Raw genomic sequence first — 22,031 nt, 5'->3', positions numbered from 1 at the left:
GGACCTGTGTGAACCTCACGGTTCAACAAGGGCAAGTGCAAGGTCCTGCACCTGGGTCAGGTCAATCCCTGTTATCAATACAGGCTAGGGGATGAACTGATTGAGAGCAGACCTGCAGAGGAGGGACTTGGGGTTACTGGTGGCCAGCAGTTTGAGGGAGGTGATTCTGCCCCTCTGTTCCACTTTCCTGAGACCACACCTGGAGTACTGTGTCCTGCTTGGAAGCCCTCAGCACAGGAAAGACATGGATGGACCTGTTGGACTGGGTCTAGAGGAGGCCACAAAAATGATCAGACAGATGAAACACCTATCCTACAAGGACAGGTTGAGAGAGTTGGGGTTGTTTAGTCTGGAGAAGAGAAGGCTCCAGGGAGACCTTATTACAGCCTTTCCGTACTTAAAGGGGGCTTATAAGAAAAATGGGGATAGACTTTTTAGCAGGGCCTGTCATGACATGACAAGGGATAATGGTTCTAAACTAAAAGAGGGTAGATTTAGACTAGATATAAGGAAGAAATTTTTTATAATGAGGGTCATGAAACACTGGAACAGGTTACCCAGATAGATGGTATCTGCCCCACCCCTCGAAACATTCAAGACCAGGTTGGACAGGGCTCTAAGCAACCTGATCTAGCTGAAGATGTCCCTGCTCATTGCAGAGGGCTTGGACTAGATGACCTTTAAAGGCCCCTTTAAGCCCAAACTATTCTATGGTTTAAAATTAGAGTTAAGGCTCCCTTTCAGTCTACAGGAAAAGACCAGCATGTACAGAGGTGCTTCAGATTTACCACGGAATTTTTAAAGATCTGAAGTTAGGACAGACAGAATCTCTAATTTAATGATCTCTCGAAGTGTATTGTAAGCTTTTAATAATGAATTGGGAAGTTTTTCCTTTCATTGAGTATTCTGACAGTCTGGCCCAAACTTTAAACCAAGAAACATCTGAAACTATTTTCTTTCAGTAATCACAACCACCTGTTTTGGTGTGAAAAATACAGTTTTTAGTTTATTTTTATTTTACTTTTAAATGTTAACATTTAAGACTTATTTTTATCCTAGATAATGCATTATGCAGGTACGAAAGAACAGAAGTAAAGTCATATAAAAGATGAAGGATACAGGTGAGACTGCATTTAAAAATAAAACTGTAACTGGAATCCTAACATGGTTAAGTAAAACAGAAAAAACCTTTTCCCTTCATAAACTAAGAAGCTGTGCTATTTCACAGTATTGTAACAAAGCAGAATAAATAGATAGCATTCATTTCCCCCCCTTTTTTCCTTAACACTTCAACAAAGCCGCATGATTGAATGTACAGTCACTTAAATGCTCATCAGCTTATGCTTAACGTAAACCTAAGTAACTGCAACCATTTTAAAGTACTGCTTTTATGAATTTGAGATTTTAAAACTGAAGCATTTTTACATGTTAGCTAGGTTAAAGAGCAAAGTTATAGATGTATAACTATATACATATACAGCCTAACTAGTAAACCTAAATACCACTTCTAATGTCCTAAAAGATAAATCTCTCTTGTAATGTACCAAGAAAACCAACCTATGTATAATGGTGAGACAATATTCTGCAAATACCCAGATATCAAGGTATCTGCAATTCACTCACTACTCATGTATCTGAGCTCTACAGCATGAAGGGGAGTACTCTCAGTCCACATACTTCGATTATACTGAGGATAAACTGCACATAATGCACTCTAAATATAAAATGTGGGGTTTGGACACTTGAAATACTTGCTTTCTGTTAGAAATATTGCAAGTAGCTCACCCTTCTTAACGTATTCTCATTGATGAAGACCAGTGGTCATTAGAAACAAAATGTAATAAGCAATAAAATGTAAACCCAAAAGTGATAGTTATATACCAAACAGAAAACAGCATTCTGTGTAAAACCAGTGTTCCTTGCTCCCCATGCATAAACTGCCAAGCAAACATCATGTGACAGGGACAGCACTGTCTAGAATAGTACCTTACTGAACAAATATGAAAGAAACCAGACTGCACCCCATTTCATAAATGGAATTTTTAAATAACAGGAGAGTTTTGCATATTATTTTGCTCCTTGCAAGGCACAGACTCACAAAAATATGGTTTCCTTCTATTTTGATACTGTAAAATATATCTGATGTATTGACTACATGCTTGTATTAGGTAAAAAGTCACAGTTAACTTAAGACTAATGACTAACTCGAGACTTATACATGGAAGACAACTTCCTGACACAGCTGGTGATGGAGACAACTAGGGAAGGTGCCTCACTGGACCTGTTGTTCGTGACCAGAGAAGGACTTGCAAGTGACGTGATGGTTCGAGGCCATGTTGGGCACAGTGATCACAAAATGAATTTTTGATTCTTGGAGAAGTAAGGATGGAAGTCAGCAGAACTGCTACCTTGGACTTCTGGAGGGCAGACTTTGTCCTGTTTAGGAGCCTCGTTGACAGAGTTCCTTGGGAGGCAGTCCTGAAGGGCAAAGGAGTCCAGGAAGGCTGGACATTCTTCAAGAAGGAAATCTTCAAGGTGCAGGAGCAGGCTGTCCCCATGTGCCGAAACACAAGCCAGTGGGGAAGAAGACTGGCCTGGCTGAACAGAAAGCTTTGGCTGGAACTCAGGAAAAAAAAAGAGAGTTTATGACCTTTGGAAGAATGGACAGGCAAGTCAGGAGGACTATGGGGACGTCATGAAGTTATGCAGGGAGAAAATTAGAAGGACCAAAGCTCAACTAGATCTTAATCTGGCTACTGCCATAAAAGACAATAAAAAATGTTTCTATAAATACATTAGCAATAAAAGGAAGGCTAAGGAGATTCTCCATACTTTACTGGATGGGGGGCAAAACACAGTGTCAAAAGATGAGAAAAAGGCTGAGGTACTTAACGCCTTCTTTGCCTCAGTCTTGAAGACCAGTTGTTCTCTGGGTACCCAGCACCCTGAGCTAGAAGACAGGGAGCAGAATGAAGCACTCATAATCCAAGGGGAAATGGTTAATGACCTGTTACACCACTTAGACACACACAAGTCTATGGGAGCAAATGGGATAATGGTATCCACCCAAGGGTACTGAGGGAGCTGGTGGAAGCACTCACCAAGCTACTTTCAATCACTTATCAGCAGTCTTGGCTAAACTGGGGAGGTCCCAGTTGACTGGAAGTTAGTAAATGTGAACCCATATACAAGAAGGGCTGGAATGAGGATCTGGGTAGCTACAGGCCTGTCAGTCTAACCTTGGTGCCAGGAAAGGTTTTGGAGCAGATCATCTTGAGTGTCATCACATGGCATGTACAGGACAACCAGGTGATCAGGTCCAGTCAACATGGGTTTATGAAAGGCAGGTTCTGCTTGACTAACCTCATCCCCTTCTATGACAAAGTAACCTGCTTAGCAGAGGAGGGATGGGCTGTGGATGTTGTCTACCTTGACTTTAGTAAAGCCTTTGACACCATTTCCCACAGAATTCTCTTGGAGAAACTGGCTGCTCATAGCTTGGATCAGTGTATGTTTTGCTGAGTGAAAAAATGACTAGATGGGCTAAGCTCAAAGAGTTGTGGTGAAAGGAGTTAAATCCAGTTGGCAGCCGGTCACAAGTGGTGTTCCCCAGTTCTGTTTAATATCTTTATCAGTGATCTGGATGAGGGGACCAAGTGCACCCTTAGTTAGTTTGCAGATGACACCAAGTTGGGCAAGAATGTTGATCTGCTTGAGCATAGAAAGGCTCTACAGAGGGATCTGGACAGGCTGAGTTGATGGGCCGAGGCCAGTTGTGAGGTTCAATAAGGTGAAGTGTCAGGTCCTGGACCTGGGGCACAACAACCCCATACAACACTACAGAGGCTTGGGGAAGGGTGGCTGGAAAGCTGCCCAGCGGAATAGGACCTGGGGGTGTTGGTCAACAGATGGCTGAATATTAGCCAGCAGTGTGCCCAGGAAGCCAAAAAGGCCAACAGCGTTCTGGTTTGTATAAGAAATAGTGTTGGCCACCAGGACTAGGGAAGGCATCATCCCCCTGTACTCGGTACTGGTGAGGCTGCACTTCAAATACTGTGTTCAGTTTTGGGCCCCTCATTACAAGAAAAACACTGAGATGCTGAAATGTGTCCAAAGATGGACAACGAAGCTGGTGAAGGATCTGGAGCACAAGTCTTGGGAGGAGCAGCTGAGGGAACTGGGGTTGTTTAGCCTGAAGGAAAGAAGGCTCAGGAGAGACCTCATTGCTCTCTACAACTACCTGAAAGAAGTTGTACCAAGATGGGTGTTGGCCTCTTCTCCCAAGTAACAAGAGATAAGACAAGAAGAAATGACGTCAAGTTGTATCAGGGGAGTTTTAGATTGGATATTAGGAAAAATGTCTTTACGAAAAGGATTGTCAAGCATTGGAACAGGCTGTCCAGGGACGTGGCTGAGTCACCATCCCTGGAGATATTTAAAAGACATGTAGATGTGATGCTTAGGGACATGGTTTAGTGGTGGACTTGGGAGTGTACAGTTAACAGTTGGACTTGATAATCTTTAAGGTCTTTTCCAACCTATACAATTCTATGATTCTAGATACAGCTGTCAGGAAATCACATCACAGAATAGGAAAGAAAACTGTGACTGTATGATAAAGTCTAGAGCTGCCCCTATCTCAGATGCAAGATCTCTCTAGACCCTCCAAGGGAAGACTCTTGTAAGTGGAAAGAATCCATTATCCTTCTGGGGAGGAGCCGGGGTGTGTGTGGAGGCAATCACTTGGCACAGGCACATACTCTCTCATTTATGATGTAATATAATCTAAATACTCTTAAAATAATAATTTTCCTTTAAGAATAAGACTTTCTGGGACCATGTCTGCTTCTTACTCCACACATGCACTTCATCTATTATGACCAACTGCTTATAGGCAGTTTATTACAGCAGTACCATACAGGCAATGCCAACCTGATGGTAATGTGACATGATGGCCCCATTCTAAGGAGCACCTGAATTTGTGTATAAATAGAAGCTAAAAACATAGATAATTTTTTGGTGTTAAACTTCATTGCTACTGTTCATGTTCATCAGTGCTTCTATGAATTGTGACTTGATTTTTAAAATGTTTATTTTAACAAAAAGTTTTCAAAATTGGTCACACTGTATTTTTTCCTGAGTGGTACAATCTCTTATTATCAGATATATGCTGCATTTGCTTATTTAACTTGTACTTTTTCATAACAATAGATTTAGCAAGATATTGAGGGTAATTTTAGCACCTGCTCCATGTAGCTCACAACTTATGAAACAGTAGTGGACCTATGTATCATTTATGTGCAACTGATGTCAAAGTTTTAGGTTTGGTTATTCCGTGCATTTAATCTGCTGGACCTGAATTAACTTTCATGCAAAGCACCTGCCAGTCCATAAATAGCCCATCACCAGCTGGGCTTGTATCTCCTCTGCAGATCTGTGTTGTCTTCCCCTTTTCTGTCATTTCAGAATAACTAGACTCTAATAAGATATATTTTATTACTGTAGACTAACTCTGTTGCAAAGCAGTTAAGCTTGTTATAATAATAGTATAATGAACAGAAAGCAGTACAAGGGAAAATAAGTTACCTACAAATAGACAGACGCTTTTCTACTAACTACAAGTTTCTTATTATGGTCACAATTATATAGTATGCCACTAACCCAATCAGACTCAGACAATGCAGTCTTGCTCCAAAGCAAACATCAGTCTTCTGTTTGATCAACTCACCAAGGCATCCCCTCCAGCATAACACATTGTGTACACAACTCTTCCATTCCCTGCTACATTTTGAGCACAGGTATTCCTACCGTCTCATTTTCTATCACCGTTTGTTACAAAAGAGTGATGTCTCATAGTGTGCAATGGAGACAAGGATATACCAGATAGTAAAGAATTATTATCCTTTAAATAATTATCCTCATGTTTCCTTCTTTCATGTGGCGTGAAGTCAGGTACAGTATTTGTTTAGTCATCCTAATTGTTCAGACTTACTTTTTATGTATACAAACAGAAATGGTAATAGGCTTGTCATTAAAAAATAATTACTGCTTTTGTCTCATATTTCTGAGCTACCAGCATGGTAAAATTAGAAGCAAAACCTTTTTTCCATTTCAAAATCTTGTTAATTATCATATATGTCTCCCCAAGGTGTACATAATTATTTCATAATAGGATAATTAAAGTCCTTTGGTTCATGCTTTTGGATTTACAAAATAAAACCCAGAGTCAGTACTGAATCAAAACTTACAGAAAGGAAAGCATAAAATAATTATTTCACACAATCATAAGTTTACAAACTCATCTAAAAAAGCAGACTTTCAAACAACAATTTTTACTTTTTTTGCTGCTACCACCTAACTTTTTGTCTACCTCAATGGTAAAATTGACATATGAGAATTATTTTTTAAGTGGTTATCTCAACCCAAATTCTTGGCTCTAGTGGATATGCCAATTTGACCTAACACATTGGCATGATGTGGCTTGCTCCAACATAAGCAGGCCAAACACATCAGAAAACATAATGCAGGAAGGTCAGAGAAATTAAAGAGGTATATGCCCAGATACACTAGGAATTCATATATGAGGAACATAAAAAGATGACCTGGTAGGTAACAGAGAAGAAAGATTAAATACGGAAGATTCACTGATTTGCATTCTGCATGTCTGATTTTGTCCTTCCCAGGTACCTAAAACCTAACTCAGGAAGGACTAATAATTTTCCCCTCAAAAAAGGAATGTGGTGATTAAGAGCTGCCCCCTGTTTTGTTTCTTGCTGTCAATTAAAAATACCTCTATACTGCTGAAAGGTCGTGTTTTGATCACCCTTCCAACAAGTAGCTAAACTCTTCCATTCAAGCTTCCAAAACATCTTGTAGACAAATGCCTCTTCTTATACGATATTAACAAGTATACTGATTTACAAGAATACTTAAATACACCAGTAAGCTTTGCTTTCTTATCTAGTAAAAGAAAAGCAGTGCTAAAGAAACAGTAGTCTGGAAAAAAAAAACCAAATAAAACTCCACAACTGTAAGAGAATACCATTGGTAACCCAAAGATGATGACTATAAGCAGATTTTAAACTCATTCTCATGTACCCTATTAAGGACACAGCAGCCATTCATTGACATTATGTCTGCCCTTAGAGAGAATGTTATAAAGAATGAGCCTGACATTAGTCACTTCGCCAGCATGACAACTTTTTTTGTTCGGGACAACCTGTAACTTGCCAAAAATAAATATCTGCATAGCACTTAAAATTTCTGAGGACAAAACAAGCAGGTGAAAGCAGACATATTTTTAGGATTTTATTTAGCAAATGACAACAAAGAAAGGTAGAACCAAAGAGAAAAACTTACAACTCAAAGACCATATAAAGCATTCCATCTGAGCTGTATGTCTCCAATAGTTCAACAATATGAGGATGCTTCAGCATGTGACAAATACTGGCTTCTCTCTTCAGATCTGTGGAAGATAATAAGATAGTATGTTAGCCGTATTTGTATTCAAGCTGTTGAATAGAAAAGAAATATTTGAAAACAATTAGAACACAATATTTGGAAAGACATACAGAAATTTCTAATATATCCTTTAATCATCATAATATATGAGATGGCATATATCTCATAACATATATATGAGATGGTATTTAATTATCCCTCTTCAGAACTTGAGTGCGAAATTAAGTTTAAAAAACCTCACATAGATCTCAAAATATGAACACACAAAACTTAACAGACTTTCTTGACTTGACCTAGTAATAAAATATCTCCTTGGTCATAATCTGAAGAACTGTACAGTAATAAATTCCTTTAATGCACATATGAACTATACCAAGATTTTAATCTTAAATATCCAACCCAACATCACTCCAAAATTATCTCTAAATACATAAGACAGGGTCATTTACCACACTACAGAACTATTAAAGCTTGAAGGTCTTTAGTTCAAATCTCCTGCTCAAAGCAAAGCTGACTAGAGCAGGTGGCCCAGGACTACATCCAGTTGTATTTTGAACGTGTCCAAAAATGGAAAGTCTACAAGCTGTCTAGGAAACCTATACTGGTATCTGATCATCCTCATAAGTAATAAATGTTTTTTTCTAATATTTTCTAATCATCTAATAGTGATTAAAAAAAAAATAACCACAATATAGGAAATGACACTGGCATAAATTTTAACCAGCATATATTAGCTTGCATCTCTGTCCTAGAGAAGAGAGAGAAAAGCAGAAACAGTTGTGAATAAAGAGAGAGCAGAAACCACTGTGACATATCTCAAAGCTTGAGAGATTGTTTTTAACCAAACACCGCTCTTACTTTTTCTGATCGTAAATCAATCCCTCTGCTAGTTTAGAAGTGCAAAACCTAAACCCACAGAATTAGTTTTCTTTCTTCTTTGCTGAAACTACTTGGTATTTTTGTTATTTAATCACCCTTGAACTTTTTTTTCCTTTTAACTTACTACTAGAACTCTAGAAAAATAGCAAAATCATGAACGAATAGCCTTGATGGTAATTTGAGAAGAGAGGAAAATATCAGTCTGTATTCTGAAGTAGACATTTTGCTCTTCCAGTCTCTTTCCATACAATTGTTCATTGCTCAAGAATAACCTACATATGTATTTATGGGAAAATATAAGTATGGTTTCTTGGTTTGAGAATGCTTACCATATTGTTGTGCTATACTAGAAAGAAATTTAAAATGCACTATTTTCATATGTGCTGTATTACATTTCTAACATCTATCAGTAACATTCAAAAATATAAGCAGTGAGATGAACATTCTTTCATGTGAAGCATTTAACGAGTTACTCAGATTTATGCTAGACTTTCAATCTTTTAGTCATCTATAAATTCAGAAGAAATGCTCAGAATTTGGAAATGACTGAATTTTAATCCAAGAAAAATTTTCAGATTCACAAAGTGCAAATTTTCTTACTAGAACTTTCATATTACACTTCTATTATGCGCTTCCTCCCTCACATCCCTCAAAACATAACCGAAATACAAAATGAGTAGAGCAACCTCTTAGAAACCATTATGTAATGTAATCTTAGGAAGTGCAAACAGAACAGCAATAGGAAGAAAATAACTGTCTTTCACTGATGCAGAAGAAATTTAGATAAATTAATGTAAAATTTGTCCTTTATAGAGAGATGAAATTCTATCAAAAAACCAGCTGTATGTCTTTCACTATTGAAAATACTCGCATATCAGTTTTTACACCACCTTCACGCAGAGTAGCTACTAAAATCATATTGTAACGTTCCCTTCCATCATACTTAGGCATTGATTTGACACTAAATAATTATCACCTCTTTTCTAGGCAATGAGGTTCTCCTTGTCTTTCGCTGAAGTACACATCCAGTCTTTCTTAAGTAGGATAATAGGTAAGTATACCAATGGATAGTTTTCTATTCTCATGTGCTATGTGATTCTGTGAATGACTATGATCTCCAGAAAATATGGTGCTTTTATTTTGTCTCTTACTGTATAATGACTTTAATGCTACCACAATTCACCATGGTATCTATTTTAGATAGAAAGCAAAGTGAATACACAATAGGAAACTACAGAAAAGTTCTGCTTTATTTACAGTTAAAAACTGTTTTGATCACAATTTATTTTGGCTTCTTAATTTATTAATTTATTGTGGGTATTAATTATATTTTGAAGGAAAGTAGAACTGTGAGAAAGAAAACATATGCTGATATTAACCTCATTCCTTTGTGTAATATTTCATGAGTGGAACAACTGCTCACAGACTGAGCAGCAGCAGAGGAAGGAGAAACAGAAAGTGGAAAACAAAATCTCCAAGCAGGAAAACAAACGAACAGAAGTCACAGAACAAGGTTTTGTATGACTAAGGGGTCCCAGGGCTAAGAGCAGAACAAAGTCCTATTTTATAAAAAACAGCAGGGACTTGTTTAACAGTAGACCTATTAAGGAAGAAGAAAACTCAGCATAAAGACACAGACAAGTACATACCACATTGATTCAACAAAACCACAGGATTCGGAAGTCCATTTGGATGGTGACCCAAATGTCAAAATAAGTCACGTTTAAGACAATAAAAAGGAAACGGGAGGGAGGATAAAAGAAAAATGTGGCACATACACTTCATTGTTTTCACTTTAAAAAAATGACATTATCACCTACTCAGGGTTTTACCAAATGCTTTTACCAGACTGAACTGAATTTTATCTCCACATGTTACTCAAGAGGTAAACAAAATCCCTAGTGTTTACAGATACTGTTCCCGTTCTGAATACAACCTTAAACCAAGCAGATGTTTGGCTGCAAGCAGGTGACTGAAGATTTCCTATGAGGAATCCCATTATTTTGTGATCCACTGTATTACCTGTAACTTATTCCGAATGTAACATCATATGAACTATTTGCTACCTTCTGTTAAGTTTTCTAACCCTCTGCTGAATATTTTAGCCATGTCACGTAGTAATAAAGGTCCCACACATCTCATATCAAAACAAGCCTTTGATATTCCAAACAACTAAAAGAGCTTCAGGACAACTCTATAACCTGCCAATGGAGTCAGCTGGCTTTAAGCAGCAAGAAGTGACATGTGCTATTTACTAATGGTTATGTATCTCATATTTAGAACAGTCTCTTTCACTAGTAAACAAAATTTAGCTAAAGGAACATACCCTAAGGCAAGGCAAGGTTTTAGAATCAAAACCAAACTGTCATCTTTTAATTGCTGGACTATTTTATATTTGAACCCTTTCTGAACACTTCATCTATTCATTCCTTTCTTCTTGATATGGCTGAACAAATGACTTTCTGGTCCATTCTTTTAAGACTTTTCTGTCAGCATTTTTTTTCAAAATTAAACATTAATGACAACAGCGATAATAAATAGAACAGCAAAGTTTAAAAGCACAAGCTTTAGAAGTTTCTCCGTGAACTGTATGAAAGGTATTGTTAGACAACCAGAAATAGGGAGAAAGATGTGGTGTTTCATTTAACTTGCTTAGCACGCAGTCTGATACTTTACATCATAATCTGAAAAGGATTTAAGAGCTGTCATTTTACACTACTGTTACCAATAAGTGTTCCAGAATTTCAGTCTGTTCACAAAACAGGGGGTTTTTAGCAACTGGAGACATGTTCAAATTACCATTTTATACATGGCTAATTAGAGGGGGTCACTGAAATTGTTAAAATGGCATGAAAGTTCAGACTTCTTGTAAAAAAATAGAAGAGTTCTAGGATGGAAAAGGGAATTCCCAATAATAATCACTACACATAGAAAATGCAGCCTTGTGTTTGGATAGTGACACTGAAAATGAATTGCTGGAAGCACTAGAAAGATAACTGTTCTAAATAATCGTAAAGAAAGATGTGTCAGTCTTTGATAGAAAATATAAAACATGAACATCACTTAAAATTTCCATGGGAGTTAACTACCTAGTATCCTACGCATCTCTGACAATTCTGGCAAACACCTAATTTCCTTTCAAAATCTGATCCTCAAGGTTTTAAAACATCTCAAACATACTGAACATATTTTGAAAGTATGCTCATGGTATCCTACAGCATGGAAGGATTAGATGATCTCCTGTGGCCTGGATTATAGTTTCCCTATCCCCTCGCTGTTTGCTTATTCTTGCTCCTCTGTGAAAATTTCTTCTCAGTTTTATTAATCTAATAATATAGCAAGGAACTCCTAAAAAGCTTTCAGCACAGCCAACATACCGTAATAGAAAAGGGCAGGTGCAGGTGGGAACATCTTACATTGTCACTGGCAATGAAATTCCTATACTACAGAATCACAGTGATGTTTTGGCCCCAAAGATTTTTTTTTTTTTTTTTTTTGACCTTTCATGAGAGAGTATTCCCCTTTCTCTTAATTAAAACTGCACTGCCTGCCTTACTGGGATATGTGACCGACTCCTTATCACAGATACATCTGACCAGTTACTGACTCCTTGCTTTGACAAGTAGTAAAAGCTTTCCTGCTTCCCCTCCCACGCACTTTGGGGTGGCCAAAGCTCCACAGTAGCCAAGATGATTTAACTGCTGGCTGTTTCTGCCTTCATCCCACACACATTCTTGCCCTCTGTTCCACTGTGCAGCAGTCTGGAGCTTGTCACATCACATACCAAACCAGTGTTAACTCAGTAAAAAAAGCCATTCATTTTTTTCCTCACTGGCTTAGTGTCATGCAGTCTTAGTGTGTGAAATGGCTCAGTGAGCAACCTCAAGTACAGAAACTAGCTTAAAAGAAAGGAAAGGAATATGGAAGAAGAAAGCAAATAAGACTATGAAAGCCACCACTCGTAGCTGCTCAGGATGTCGCAAAACACAGGTACAAGCACAAGTATGCACCTTTCCCTGCAAAGCGTCTCCATCACCACCAAATCTTTTATTGTATAAATAATCTGTGTATAAGTAATCAATCTGTACCTTAACAAACATGCTTAAAACATATACCAAAAGGAAACAAATGCTTACAGTTTCTGAATGGCCCTTGATAAAAGGCCCACGGTAATCAACAATTACAATGACAATGTGAGATAATCCCCCTCCAGTCAGTGTATCTTTTGTTTTAACGCTACTGTACCATTTGTAAACAAAACAAGGACATGAAGAATGAAAAACAAAATCCCGTTACAGTTACTACTCAACAGTCAGAATCCATTTCTGAGCCCCCCATACAGAAATCTATGGAAATCTCCATTTCATGGAATCATACTTTATAGATGCTTGCTAAATTCTGAATAACTTCCATTTTCTACTGTGTTCTTTCTCAGTGTTTGGACATAAATATGAACGTATTCATGGCTTTTTAGCTGGAGCTGGGTGTCTTGGGAGACTTAAAAGGCAATCTTCCTTCCTCAGTTTATACTCCATCAGCTACGAAGAACATGAAATTGGGTGTGAAAAAACAATTTCCTTTTCTCCCATGACTTCTGATACTTTCACCAGACTTGTCCACCATCACACATATAACAGACACTGTAAGTTGGCTTGCATGGTTGTGTCCATGAAAGCAAATCTTCCCTCCTTTTACTAATTTCCTCATTTTTTTTGCATGCAAATAAGCAATACTTCATAAATAAGATGGTATATTTTGGGTAATTAATCAACTTGAACTAAAAATGTTTAGGAATGTCTGAAAGAATATAAACAGCTGCCTATTGCAGATAATTAAAACCAAATAATTTAATTTCATTTAATAAAATGATAATTCTTATCAACTTTTTATGAAGCGCCCACCACAATGGAAAAAAAAATCCAATTTAATCTTTCTCAAGTAGGAACAAAGATTGGATAAGACCATATCTCTCCTCTAAGATTTTCTACATCCTACATCCTTTGGTTTATACTCAACAGCAGGTTCAGTGAGGTAGGGGAAGAGAGGAAGAAGAGGGAAAACAAAGAAAAGTGAAACCATCACGTTCTGGATTTTGTTTAGATGCACAATCTGTACTTCAAAACACCATTAGTAGTTCTCCCTGCAAAGCAGAACTTTCAAAAGTGTTTCACAAACTCAAGTAGGGACACAATAATGAGAAGCAATGTTATAAACTCCATAAATAAATTTTAAAAGGAATAAGGAGGTTTCTTGGTGTCACAAGTTTGGACTTCCAAACAGAAATGCAGTTGCTGCTGAAGACATATTAGAACCTCCTGTAAAATCTGAAACATCTTCCTTTTCTTCTAACATTGCTTTGTTTCCAATAATTAATGAAAGGAAATTGAAAATAGTCATTGACTCTCAAGCGGTGATCAATCGAATTATGAAAGTGGGTTCACTACTGATAAACATATCCCATGTTCCTACCTGTTATGCAGCACGGCATAATAGTCTGAAACCCAACACCTTCTCAATTACCATACACCACCTGTTGTTACACTACAAACCACAATTTAAAACACTTTGTGATACAATGAATTCTTTAACAAAAGGAAGTGGAAGGGTATGTGCAGCAGCAGATCTGTCAGAATATGCTGTGAAATGTCTTTAAAAAAATAGAAAAACAATTAGACACAAGGTGTCTATTTGGTAAAAGACTGTTACATGCTGGCTGGAGCACTGAACTGGCAAAATGCTCCGCTGTAAGGTCACAGTGGTCTTTACTGAAGTGACTTGAAGGTCATAATTTCATAAAGTTACACAGATTGTTTTTTCCTGTAGTGAAAACTAACTGATAAACACTTAAAACTAGCAGCCGCATTAAAAGCAGCAATTGTTCTCTATTCTGCCAACTTATTCTCCACTCCTGTACCATCTCTCCCCTTCATCCTAGTGCAACTGTTTGTGCAACTGCACAATAAACAGAATCAAGAAATCGATCCAACTGCAAACAATCTTTTTTCCTGTCCCCTAAGAGCTATTTTTCAACCAGACTAGTTCTGGGTGTCTGCACAAACACTTATGAGCACAACAGTGTTGATAGCACAGCAATAGAAACAAATGGCCAGATTACAGCAGCATTGCTCATCTCAACAGCAGCACTGGCTTAAAACGTTGGACAATATGTCAAATCAGAATTGTCTGTAACATTGCTGTCTTCCTCCCAAAGAGTGAAGTAGACAGGAAACTAAGAACACTAGATTTCACAGTTCTATCAGGAAATGCTAACTTGCAGTAGCTATATACTTTCGTACATTTAACGGAAACTGAAATTAAAATCGAAAAATTAACTTGTAAGTCTGGTGCTATTTCTTTTTCCCGTCTGTAATTTCCTACGTTTATGCAACTCCAAGTCAACATGCATAGCTACAGTTTCTCACTAGGTGGCAACACAGCTCCTGCTTTGATCTAGTACGTAGTCAGCAGTGGCTGCATTTACTTAGCCGCAGAGACCTTTACATTTGGCCAGTTTTATACCATTGATCTCATTAATGATGATTACAGTTCAGACCTAAGGGAAAAAAAAAAAAAAAAAAAAAAAAAAAAAAGTATGCCAGGGCTAAGCGCCCTTTTATCCAGATTCTGTGGAACACCATTCCCTCTTCTATGCCTAACAAGCCATTCAGAGCTGATGACTACAACGGTATCTACTACACTGCACACATCGATAATTATATTACACAATTAGAATATATTCCAACACAGTTTGGTCATGTAAGCCAGAAGTTCTTTGTTTAATCCACAAAAACTGTAACAGAGCAATATGTTTACTGCTCTGAAGTCCAGCAAAAAGCTCTACAAAGCTAGAACCTGCAAATAGTTTAAATCACTGGAATTCCTCCTCCTTTATCACACACGGTGGGTTTTTTTGTTTTGGTTATTGTTTGTTTGAATGTTTCTGGGGATTTCCCCCGCCCCCCCCCCCCCCCCCCCCCCCGCAGGGGTGCAGGGGTGTGTGTGCATGTATGTGTATGTTTATGTTTTCTCTTCAGCCTTTGGCCAGGGAATTAGAGGTAACATACATCTCAGAATGTGCTCATCATTATCAAATTCAGATTGACAGAAAATTTTTACACCAATCTTTGACATCTCTTTAATCTTTGGCCAAAATTCACTTAAGACAGATCAGGTTAACTAAAGGTTAGTCTTTGCAGTCCTTTAACTGAGTTTTAGTACTCATGTACATTACATCGAGTAGGTGTCCTCGAAGGCAACAGAACATTATCAAGAAGAGAATGTTACTTAATTAAAAAGTATCTCTGTTTGGTGATATTTGCAGTTTTCTTTTTGTTTGAAATGTCTTTTCTTCTGTGGCCTAGCCTTTACCTGAACATACCGACAGAGAAGTTTACTTTCTGATATTAACAAAGACTCTCAATTTCACAGGAAAAAGTCTGGAATTTCAAAGGAAATCTGTTCATAACAGATTTGGCTAGTCTAGACAAAATGTCCCAAACTCCTATTCTAGAAAGGGTTAAATAACCCATTACACTGCTGCTGTTGAACACTAACAGGCAGAAACAGAATGTCCAAGGGCACTTGGAAAAGGGGACTGTTTAAGATGTTTTTCATACAGACAAAATTACAAAATTTACTTGTTTGTTTGCTTTGATCAAAGTTTCTTTGGTCTTGAACTGCCAGGCTCTGCATAGTCAAAACAAAACCAATTGCTCACTAATGCTAGAAAGGAAATAGTCTACTTTAATCATATCAAGTCTAGACAATCCAGGCAAAAGAGCATCTAAAATATCAATCTACTCTGATGAAATTAATTCTGCAATGTCACATAGCTCAGTAAGTGACAGCATTTTAGCTGTGGTAGCTGTGGCATGCACCACAGGTTACTTAACAGTTTTTCTTAGGTAAAATAGTGCAAGCTGCATTACATGCTGCTGTACTGAGACAGCCAAAGCACCCTCTATAGCACTGAACTCTAGGACAAACAGCATCTACAGTACAGAGATGCACCCTGAGTCACAAACAACTATCTAGCAACTCTTAAGGATGATACCAATTCTATTCAACTAGGAAATCCTGTAGAAGAGTGATGTCTGAGTACTGGGGAACAATTACCCAAACAAAATTTGTTTTCTGGTTCAGTGACAGAATAATGTCAGGAACGAGAAAACTCTTTACAAGCAGTAGTAACCCAGGATGAGAAAAGTTAGTTTTGGTTTGTTCCACTTCTGCACATGCTTCTCCGCAACTATTACCAAAGTAGTAGAAATTTTTATTTCTTTTCTTTAAGTGACACATTATAAATCAAGTTTTGTAAAACAGGTGTGCATGTCTTAGATCAGTAATAAAAAAAACACCTACAGAATGTATTCTTTACTAGCATGAAATCCTTAAAGTGCTAAGAACAAACAGAGTTTTAACTAGACTTATGGCTTTCACATATTCATAAAAAACTTTAAAATACTGTCTATTAAGGTAGCAATGCTTTAAAGAGCACATTTTCCCTTTCCTGCTTTTCCAGTTGCAATAGTCCTCTAAGCCTCTGAAACCAGTGCTCTTAAAAAACATTCCCCCTTTCATTCTACACAAATCAAGTGTTGGTGATGAAACCAGTGCAACTGAGCTCAAACTTGTTTCTATCAACGTTCAAGTTACAGCTCTAAGAACAAGGTTGTAACTTGCCTAACTTGTCTTGGATTGTACAACAGGCTAAAAATACTGCAAAATTTTATAAACAGACACTTAGGCATATCCAGTAACAATTTTGCCTATGAACTTATTTGAATCCTATTGCAATTAAAGATCATCAAAGAAATATTATCTTTCATAATATTCACACACTTCTCATGATATTGAAAGGACAATTCCTCTTCACTAAAACAGGTAAGAACTGACTTCTTTAATACCACTCAAGGGTTAAGAAAACAGTATTTCATTTCCCCTCTTTATTTATCTGGTGATGAGCAAGGAACAAAAAAATACTTAAAATTCATACTTAACAAAAATTGAGTTAGAAACAGTTTGATCACCTAATCCAATCAGTGAACTTAGAAATTATATCAGAAAGCAGGAGATAAAGACTTGGAAACAGTACATCTGCATGGCTTTTTAACTAAGTTCTGAGGAAGTTTCCCACAGCCTCTGAAATTCCAGGTGATGCCAATTGCAAGAACTGCACAGTAATATACAACAATTTCCTTCACTGTCACAGTGTATTTTGAGGGACTGACATTGATCTATAAAGCCTTGCAGTAACCAGCTGGGGATAATGGATTGCTCCTCCTGCTTGATAGAGCAAAGATTATTTAAGTCCTTACACTTATAGTGCTTGCATGTAAAACACTCTCAGAACTGAATGAACCTTCTTCAGGTGTTAAAAGGCTTGACTCAAATGTTTTCCAACAACTAACCTGTACTACTTCACTCCTGCATGCTTAGAATGAGATCTATTTGCTTTCTTTGATATCCAAATGTGAAATGACGATCAATTAAGAGTAAGAATAGAACCTTATAAATTCTGCCCATTTTTCTGGCTTTAAAGTGCAGAAGCAACAATAAGCTTGCATATATATTAAGTGGTCAAAGCATATAACCACTATTATATTTTAGAAGTCCACAGAAGTAGAACAACTGATAATAATCTGTATCCTCTCTGCAAAACAGAACTTCATAAGAGCACTGGAAGAAACAGTTAACAGGGTTCTTTTGTTAAAAGAAAGAACCAAATCTCTTTTCCTCACAAGTTAAAAAAAAAAATAATTAAATATTTGTCTACATTAAATAGTACTAGGATAAAAAAATTTCATTGACATGATGGGGTACTTGGAAACATAAAACATAACACTCATATAAGTCATCTGAATTGAGAGAGTCCTGACCCATTCCACAGATTCTTTAGACCACCTTTCCTTTCTGCACAACAAAATCAAAACCAGCTCTTAACATGACAACACATGAGTCTCAGGTTGAATGTAGTATTGTCCAGATCCTGAAAATAATCTAAAGCATAGTTTAGTTGCACAAGACGTACTCCTCACACCTTCCTTGAAAGAGGAAGCAAATACTAATTATGAGCCTGACCTCCCTTCCCTCACAAATCTCTTCTAGTGAAACAACCTGTTCAGTTGTCTCACACAGCACAACCATGTTTTCATTTTTCCAAAGTACTGCAGTAAGCAGAGGAAGAAACTAAACTAAGGCAGGGAGGGGTGTACTCACCACTATAGGAAGGGGATGAGTTATGCACTTGTGACTTTGACATAAAAACTAAAATTTGCAAGTCTGCGAGCCATTTATTGCAGGTTGTATATGCATCTGCAACAATATTAAGAGCCAGCTCAGAATTTATTAGCTTAAATGCAGTATATGCAAAACAGCTATGCTGCTTCAGGGCATGATGATACAGTATAGTCTCTCCCAGTCAATATCTGAATTAAACCATGGTGGACTTGAGCTAGCTCCATCTAAAGTCACTTGAAACAGTGACCCTGATTCTTGAGGATTTATTAGCCCAGCTAAACACAAGCTATGGATATGCTAATAAACACCCCCAGAAAAGGAGTGACAAGAAAATGGGGCTGATACTCTCTAAAGGGTCAGTTCTGGACTGGTGCTAAGTTAAAGCTCACAAATCTTGACAGATACAAGCACAATGTACATGTTTTGCCCATACATATGCTTTCTAACATATCCTACTATACCTGTATTATCGCACTTTTTTCTTATTAACTACAGTACCTCAGTCTCCATTTACCACAGAGAAGTAAGATTTGTCTGCTTAAATCATCCTGCTGCATAAATCTTTATCCACGAACAACTAATTAGGGAAATAAAATGGCCTCAGAGCACAGACAAATTCATAGAGTTTATATATACCCTATGTTTTATACATACTACAGTCAGTTTAGAAAGCCTGTTTGTAATTTCTAGGTAAGTAGGATTTTAAAATAAACCGCATCAATATCATTAAGCTAAAAAAAAAAATTTAAAAATTAAAGCTCTCAACAGATTTTTTTAAAACCTTTGAATCTTTAGCATTGAACCTGAGCCTAAAGCTTTGACTTTTTCAGCATTCTTGAGATAAGCTTTATTAATCTTTCATCTTTTGTTTTGCAAATGCCACAGAAAATCATGAAACTGGAATCCATTTAAACCTTTTGTTACCACAAGCAGTATTATTCAAGTGATACTTGTGCTGACTTAAGAACAACCATAGTGCCACATGTTGACAGCAATGAATACTGGAATCAAAGAATGGTGTAAGCAGACAACAATGTACATGTCATAGACCCAGAGTTTTTTAAAAAATACATGTACCAAAAGTCTAAGAAGTTATATGACAAATTAAACTTTGAAGAGTTACAATGGCCCATGGATTTGATATTGACCGAACTTTAAGTGACTTTAAGTATAAATGTAAATACTGCACAAATGTTACAACTATTTATTCTGCAGACTATTTTCTTTGTTTTGCTGTCTTTTAACTGCAAACTTATCCTCAAGTTCCCAAAATACTGGTAAAATTCACATGATAAAAATTATGTAAACCCAGTTGCCTGCTATTAGCAATGAAATCTGATTTGTCTCTAGTTTTGAAAATTATTTTGATTTACAAATCTTATTTACACATAATTAGTAAGCACAAAAAACTTGTAAGAAAATTTACTAAAACTTCTCTAATTTTAAAAGTTCAAAAATTTTATTCTGCTTATTGTATACACATATTCCTCATTACTATAACACATTTTCAGTATAATCACCTAACACTGTCCATTACATGACCTTCAGTAATAACTGATCTTTGAGTTGGACTTTGACCACTCTTTGAGTGGTTAAAGTCTTTTGAATAATGGACTTGGATATTGAAATAAAGTATTAGCATAGTATCAGATAAAAGGGGAAAAAAATCATTTTCTATAATCTTTCAAGTTCTAAGGAGCCATGGAGTTGCAACAGGATCCAACAGGGACCTGCCTAGACAGAAGGCTTAAGAAAGAAAGTCCTAGGACAGAGCTTGCTTGTTTTTACAATCTCTTTAAGTGTTTCCCCACTGTAGTCCTTAACACCTGTAAACTCTTGTGGGAATTGGGTCCTTCTTCAATAGGCTCAACTTTTCCTATATGCAAACATCTAAGTGAACACCAACTAACTTCCTACAGACAGACTCCATCCAACTACAAAAGGAACAACATTCCTTCAGCTCTCACAGCCCCAGACAACTGCAGTGGAAAGTTCAATATATATGAATACTGAGCCAGAATCTAGTCCACTTGGTGAGGTAAGGGAATCTTACCCTATCCATAAGAAAGATTTTAATTAATAACAGGAAGGGCAAAACAAAACTGCACAAGTGCAACCCAGCACCTAGAAAACATAAGTGTGGCAAATGTGGGGTGATGCACAACTCAGAAATTCAATACTGACTGATACAGGAGGACAGAATCTTCTGCGACAGATAAAGCAAATCCTGAAATTGGCATTATCTCAGCAAAGCCAGTGCCCTCAAGTTTAGTAGTTCCTACTCCCTACAAATAGCCTCAGAACTAGCCAGTCATATTAATTTCTTTTTTTGGCAACTGGATCATGAATACAGCCAACAAACTGAGGAAACAAAGCATGTAAAGGAACGGAAGGTCCAAGGCTTGTTACTAGGAAGAGTAATCACAATTTCAGAAAAGCACGGGACAGCAGAAACTTCTTCATCTGACATGACATTCTTCAGGGAAGCTACTTCTCTTGGGCAAATTCAGCAATTAGGTTGCAAGAGACAAAGCTGATAGTGAAGAACAGTGCTGAGAGTTAAGGGGAAATCACGTTAGTGAAATGTCACACGAGGGTACAGATTTGATTCAGGGTATGAACCTGCCTTCCTATCAGCAGTCACCACAGCATGACCAGCTCTAAAGCTCTGTTCTACAATATAACATTTCTAAAAACTAACCCAGAAGATAGCCGATTTTATAAAGAAACTATCTCTCCCCATCAGTTTTTACATGGCTAAAGAAACTCATTTTTTTCAGTAGTTGGTAGTACATGGAAGACCTAAAGAGAAAAAGGTTTCAAAATGTATATTATTTTTATAAAAAAACAGAATAGATTTTTTTTTTTCTCTGAAGATCTTTACATATCTTGGCACATATATGTACCCTCGGTCCACAGACCAGCATTTTCAACTCAGGTTATCATGCCTTGAAGCTGTGAACAGTTTTGACTGTTGGTGAGTACAGCACATAATTCCTCAGAAGTTGTTGCAAACTATATTCTGTAGGTGGAAGCTACTAAATACAACAGAACCAAAGTAGAAGTTTCTCTTATGTTGTAAGTCACAAAGGGATAAAAGCAAGGAACAAAGCAGTACCCTGCACTGAACTCCAGCTGCATTTACCCTGTAATCAATTTACCCCAACATTACCTGACAATGAGCAAATAAGTAAGTCTTCAAATAGGACAGTGAAAAAAGCAAGACTGGCAAAGACCAAAAAGAGAAAATAAGAGCAAATTCATAAAAATTAATAAAAACAGTGTTGGGGTGTGTGTGTGGTATATTAAGCATAACTGGCAAGGTGTTACACCCTAGCTGTAGGGGTGCCCTCAGTGGGAAGAGACAAGGGATTGGGGTCACAGCCAGCTCTGCAATGGACCCACCACAGGACACAACCAAGCCCCATAAGCCACATGTGTGGCACCTCCGA

General features: G+C 37.3%; 1 protein-coding gene across 14 annotated transcripts in view; it reads right to left on the bottom strand.

Moving 5' to 3' along the window:
* CASK (calcium/calmodulin dependent serine protein kinase) overlaps positions 1-22,031 on the bottom strand; it is a 223,562-nt gene that overhangs the window by 129,600 nt on the left and 71,931 nt on the right. For all 14 annotated transcript variants that reach the window (XM_074904895.1, XM_074904924.1, XM_074904905.1 and 11 more), the window contains exon 3: positions 7,360-7,465. In XM_074904895.1, coding sequence (XP_074760996.1) covers positions 7,360-7,465 — 106 coding nt within the window. The remainder of the gene's footprint in view (positions 1-7,359; positions 7,466-22,031) is intronic.

Source organism: Athene noctua, chromosome 1, assembly GCF_965140245.1.
Source record: "Athene noctua chromosome 1, bAthNoc1.hap1.1, whole genome shotgun sequence".
Taxonomy (NCBI): domain Eukaryota; kingdom Metazoa; phylum Chordata; class Aves; order Strigiformes; family Strigidae; genus Athene; species Athene noctua.
The sequence above is the reverse complement of the archived record's forward strand: the minus strand, read 5'-3'. Positions and strand labels throughout refer to the sequence as shown.